The 5,395-nt window shown below is 55.3% G+C and overlaps 1 protein-coding gene across 1 annotated transcript; it reads left to right on the top strand.

Annotated features, from left to right (window-relative positions):
• Window positions 1-1,608: 1,608 nt before the first annotated feature.
• On the top strand, window positions 1,609-5,079 carry ARL4C (ARF like GTPase 4C). The gene has a single exon (XM_068964579.1). The coding sequence runs from the start codon at window positions 1,619-1,621 to the stop codon at window positions 2,195-2,197; it is 579 nt and encodes a 192-aa protein (XP_068820680.1). The 5' UTR covers window positions 1,609-1,618; the 3' UTR covers window positions 2,198-5,079.
• Window positions 5,080-5,395: the final 316 nt, after the last annotated feature.

Raw genomic sequence — 5,395 nt, 5'->3', positions numbered from 1 at the left:
TGAATCGGAGTGATGGGAGAAGCCCGCCAGGGGCTGGGCACTGGTGCCTGTGACCTATGGTGTAACCTACTCCGAGCTGCTGACACATTTTTGTTTCAGGCCTAAATGCTCCTGGAGCACCAGTCGCTGGAGGATTGGTTCACCTGTGGGCAGGTGGTTCTCAGTTCTCTAAGTACCATGGGTGGTAGAGGGTGCTCTCCTGAGATGCTCACACTTGACCTGGGATGTCCGCGCAGACGCTGGGAACAAAAACAAGGTAGCAAAGGAGCTGTCTGGGGCTGGTGAGTCGTCGGAGCTATCTGGGGACAGACAAGTCTCCTTAAATGAAGCCAGGCCTCCGGGGCGATATGGGCGCAGGTCTGGGCCCCAGAGCAGCGGGGATCCCTTGGAGACCCCACCCCACCCCCGCGGAGTTCTGGCAGGGAAGTGAGCCAGGGTACCAGGGAGGGTCAGTGTCCTGGGCACCGCAAAGGCCACGTGCCCGGGCTGGCTCCCTGCGGCCCACGCACTCCTCTCCCCTCTACTGGGTGGGGGAGTCTGGGGGTAGGGGGCCTGATCCACAGCCCTCTCTCCCCAGAGGGGGCACTCTCACCCCACTTCCACCTTGGATGGTCCCCAGTGCCTCGGGCAGGGCTGCCCCGGCCCGCCTTGCCCTGGACTCTGGATCCCCGGCCCTCACTCCTGGAGGCCGGCTGCCCCTCCCACGCTGCAGTCCCGCCGGGCAGTCGGTCCGGCCTGGGGCTGGCTGGGCGTGGAGTTCCGGGAGCTATTTTTACAAGATGCGTCAGAGGGCCGAGGCGGGAAGAGCCGGCAGCTCGGGAACCCATTATCTGGGTGCGGCGCGGGAGGAGACGACCAGGGCGATTTCGAAAGCACTGAAAGGCGCGAAAGCGGCCCGCCGGGCTGGGAGGTCCACGCCCGACCTGGGGCGGGGCGCGGGGGGCGGGGCGGGCGAGGGGCGGGGCCGTGGGTACGAGGGCACCACGAAGGGGCGGGGCCATAGGGGCGGGATGAGGGGCGGGGCCTCCTAGGGGCGGGGCCGGGCGCCCTCCTGCAGCAGCAGGCTGCTGGCGGCGGCGGTGGCGGCGCGGGGACTGCGGGGACAGCCAGGCGACCGCGCAGGCAGCGAAGCCCGGGGAAGCCCACGCCCCGCCTGCGCCTCCGAGGCTCGCCCTGGGAGTGGGATTGGCCCCGCGGCGGCGCCGCCCAGGCAGAGGCGAGCCCTCGGCGCTCGGAGCCCGGAACCCGCAGCCGCGGAGAGCCAGGGCAGCGGCTGGAGCGCGGGGGCGCGGCCCGAGGAAGCAGCAGAGAGCCGAGGCCGGCGGGGGAGGGCGACGGGCGCGAGCAGCCCGCGGCGCCGCAGCGGAGGAGACTTCGCGGGAGACAAAGCCCATCGAGAGAGACGCGATGCCCTGCCGGCGCTGGCGCGGGGGCCGCGGTGTCTGAGCGCGCCGAGCCGTGCGCCCCGGGTACTCCAAGCCCAGGCCGGTGCCGGCGGCTGAGGGCGGCAGGCGGGGCCCAGGTGCGCCCGCCCGCGTCGGGCCCGTAACTGCTCGGGAGGGCGGGGGGCGGCGCCCTCCCGCCGCAGCCGCAGTGGCCGGCGCCGCAGCGAGGAGCCATGGGCAACATCTCCTCCAACATCTCGGCCTTCCAGTCGCTGCACATCGTCATGCTGGGCTTGGACTCGGCCGGCAAGACCACGGTGCTCTACCGGCTCAAGTTCAACGAGTTCGTGAACACCGTGCCCACCATCGGCTTCAACACGGAGAAGATCAAGCTGAGCAACGGCACGGCCAAGGGCATCAGCTGCCACTTCTGGGACGTGGGCGGCCAGGAGAAGCTTCGGCCGCTGTGGAAGTCCTACAGCCGCTGCACGGACGGCATCATCTACGTGGTGGACTCGGTGGACGTGGACCGGCTGGAGGAGGCCAAGACAGAGCTGCACAAAGTGACCAAGTTCGCCGAGAACCAGGGCACGCCGCTGCTGGTCATCGCCAACAAGCAGGACCTGCCCAAGTCGCTGCCCGTGGCGGAGATCGAGAAGCAGCTGGCGCTGCACGAGCTCATCCCGGCCACCACCTACCACGTCCAGCCGGCGTGCGCCATCATCGGCGAGGGTCTCACCGAGGGCATGGACAAGCTGTACGAGATGATCCTGAAACGCAGGAAGTCCCTCAAGCAGAAGAAGAAGCGGTAATGTTCCGGGCGGCGACGTTACGGAGCTAGGCGCGGGGAGCGAGCGAGTCCGGAATGAATGAATGAAAGGCTGTGTGGCCCGCGCGCCCGCGAACAAAGACAGCGAACCAAAGCGACGCTTCGAATTTTTAAAGCGGAGTCTCTGCACCCACATGCAGGACTGGTGACTTAACCTGGGTATGTAGGCAAGCTGGCCAGCCTGCGCTCGACCTGCCCCCCCCCCCCCGCAGCTCAGGGGTCCTTTTGTCTGAAAGCCGGAGCTACTCAGGGGGTGGGAGACCCGGCTGGGGAGTGGACGTGCAGGTCCCACCGTCCGCCCTGCTGGCCCAGGTTGGAAGGTTCAGATATCCGAGACAAAAGCAGCTTCCTCCTACTCCAGCAGGGCCAGAAGTTCAGGCTCCCCCGCCCTCACTGGGGATCGCACCTGTGAGCTACCTGAGGTATGCGGCTCCGAGAACCCCGGGAGTTCCCAACTGGGGGCACGGTGGCAGTGGGAGGTGCTGGGGGAACAGCCTCTCCTTGGGCTATGAAAGCTGGATAATTCTATGTCACAGGGCAGGACCCTGTGAAAATCCATTTGCCCTGCTCTGGGCCCAAACGAGGTGGTGGTTTGGGCCGTCAGAGGACTGCGTGGAACAGTACCGCAGCTGGAAGGCGCGGGGCGCTGCGCTGGCCTGGGCTGGGGGATGGCCGCGAAGAACGCCCCTTTCCTGGTGCTTTGTGGTAGCTTCAGAAGACCAGTTTTGTTGAGAACTGCTTTTCAGCCTGGAATCAGACATCTTCCAGATGGTTTGGACCCTGTCCATGTGTAGGTCATTATCACACAAAGAGACCAATAAAAAAATTACAAACAAGAAACTGTTGGAGGTGGTGGCAAATGATGCATTTACTCTTTGCAGAATAGTTAAAGGTGTTTAAAGGGTAAGGCTCCTGACGTCAGTGCTGGATGGGGTGTGTGTAGATACAGTGCTGTGTAATCGGCATACATTTCTAGACCCATATGTGTGGAATCTTCAATTTTTTTTTTTTTAGCCTGCTGATTGGTTTGTGTGAGCACACCAGCTGCAGATGTGTGCTGAATGACAAGCGGGTTTTGGCAAGGGATGTGTCTTGTAATCCTAACCGCTTGATGATGGGTTATGGTTTTCAGACATTTTTTTTTTTCCTTAGAAAAAATATGCTACGAATGAATACTCCCCATAGAAATACTCAATTTAGGGGGAAAAAAGACTTTGCCTTTTTAGATCCCTTTACGCTGCAAGTGGCGACATGTTCAAATTTCTAATTTGGTTCATTGTGGCCTATCTGGTTTAAGTATTTTCATTGCAAATGTCTCATTAGAGTATTTGATGTTACGCACCAACAGACAAAAGCCCACCTTGTTGCAAAAGCCGACCTCATTGCATGGATTTCAAGGCGAGGGAAAAGCACAAGGAGGTCCTTCCTGATTCCTGCTTGTGGAAACTGGTTGCAGAGCAAATGCAGACACAGTGAGCGCTTGGGATGAAAGAAAGCATGTGACGTAATCGTCACCTGTCCTCAGGCTCCTCACAGTTTACTTGAAAGAGGCTTTGGAAATAAAGTGAAACAAGAAGAAATACCTATTTTTAATAATGTAATTTAAAAAATCCTTTATAATCAGGACTGAGTCTTGGTTTGCAGAAGCTGTCATTCACCCCCAAACACAGTATCAAAAGGGAAACTTATACTTACTGTATGATTTTGATTTCTTCTTTAAATCCATGTTTACAGGTAGGATTATGTTCCCCCCATCCACGAATAATGATAAATTTCTTGTGTGAAAGAGGCCTTTAGAAATTGGGCATGGTCATGCGTGAGCATGTGAGTTAGTCAAATTATAAATCCATGCCTATAAATAAATCCCTGCACTCAAAGTGAATTTAAGAACCAGCGGTAGTAGTCCTGGCTTCCTGCTTGATCCAGTTCCCCTATGAAATATTTTAAAAGAAGAAACCTAGCAGTCCATCTTCCTTTTCTCTTTTGTCAGTGTATTTGGTACCCCTCCAACCTGGTCTTTTTGTAGAAACTCAGTAGAGGAAATATAGCTGAGCAGTGTTGAAAAGCCTGCAAGGTTTCAGTTTACATATCGACAGCGTAGTCACTGATTTCTAAATGGGCTGGTCCCGTCACCTGAAGATCCTGTATAGAATTATTAAAAGAAAAAAAAATCCATCTTTCTTTATTTTCTTCACATGCAACAATTTCTTAAGCACTTTGACATTTTGGTAGTTCCACACTATTGAGAGAATAATATATTTATTTTGTGACATTGCAGATGCCAAATACTGTAACCTTCTCGTGCTGACAATATTTTGGTCCAAGATCACTGTTCAGATCCTGTCATGCTTTACCAATGATGCAAAATGATTTTTTTTTTTTTTTTGCATTATCAGTACTTAAGGGTGCGGTCAACTGTTAGTAATTGTGCAGTAAAGCTCTGTGGTGTATCAACCAATAGTTAAGAGTCTCAGTTGATATCTGTAGTGTTTGCCCTAATAGTAGCCCATTTCGTCTCTGACCAATGGGGGAGGAAGCACAGGCTAAATTACCTTGGAGTGGTCACCTGGGAGATTCCTCCAGTGTAGCTGTCAGTGATTTATTATGCCTCCTGCTCTTTGGAGAACGAATGGGGTCCACGTAGAGGACCTTGGCCTCCCCACAGGAGCTTTTCAAATGTTTTCTGATAGACACAGGGAGGCCAGCTTTGTTTAACAACAGTTCTCTTCGCAGATTCTCTGTCATGGTGTTGGGACTATGTCTCCTGGTTTGTTTCCATCCCTACTGCTGTAATTCTTTGTCCTGATCATCCCGCTCTTTGGGTTCCCATTTCCTTTTATATGCGTATATGATGCTGTGAACAGAAATAAATTATTTATACAATCAAACGTTTGGGGAAATTGCCTGTGGATGGTTTTTCAAGTTGCCTCTGTTTATTTCTAGGCCTGAGTGGAGGGATGGATTACAAGATGGTCTCTGCTGTCTAATGGGGTCCAGGGCTGGATGAATCGTCTCTGCTCTTTTGGTTTATATGTCTAGCTCTGCCCTGGGTGGAGGATTTAGAGGCTCAGATGCAGGAGCCTGTGTACCTGTCAGTGGTCCTCACACATTCTTTTCAGAAAATCACCTCAACACCTAGCCTGCCCCAAGCCTCTCCATTATTAAAAAAGGTTGTGATTCT

The sequence above is a fragment of the Capricornis sumatraensis genome, chromosome 2 (genome assembly GCF_032405125.1).
Source record: "Capricornis sumatraensis isolate serow.1 chromosome 2, serow.2, whole genome shotgun sequence".
NCBI classification, from domain to species: domain Eukaryota; kingdom Metazoa; phylum Chordata; class Mammalia; order Artiodactyla; family Bovidae; genus Capricornis; species Capricornis sumatraensis.
Note: the sequence above shows the minus strand (reverse complement) of the source record. Positions and strands in the feature narration are given on the sequence as shown.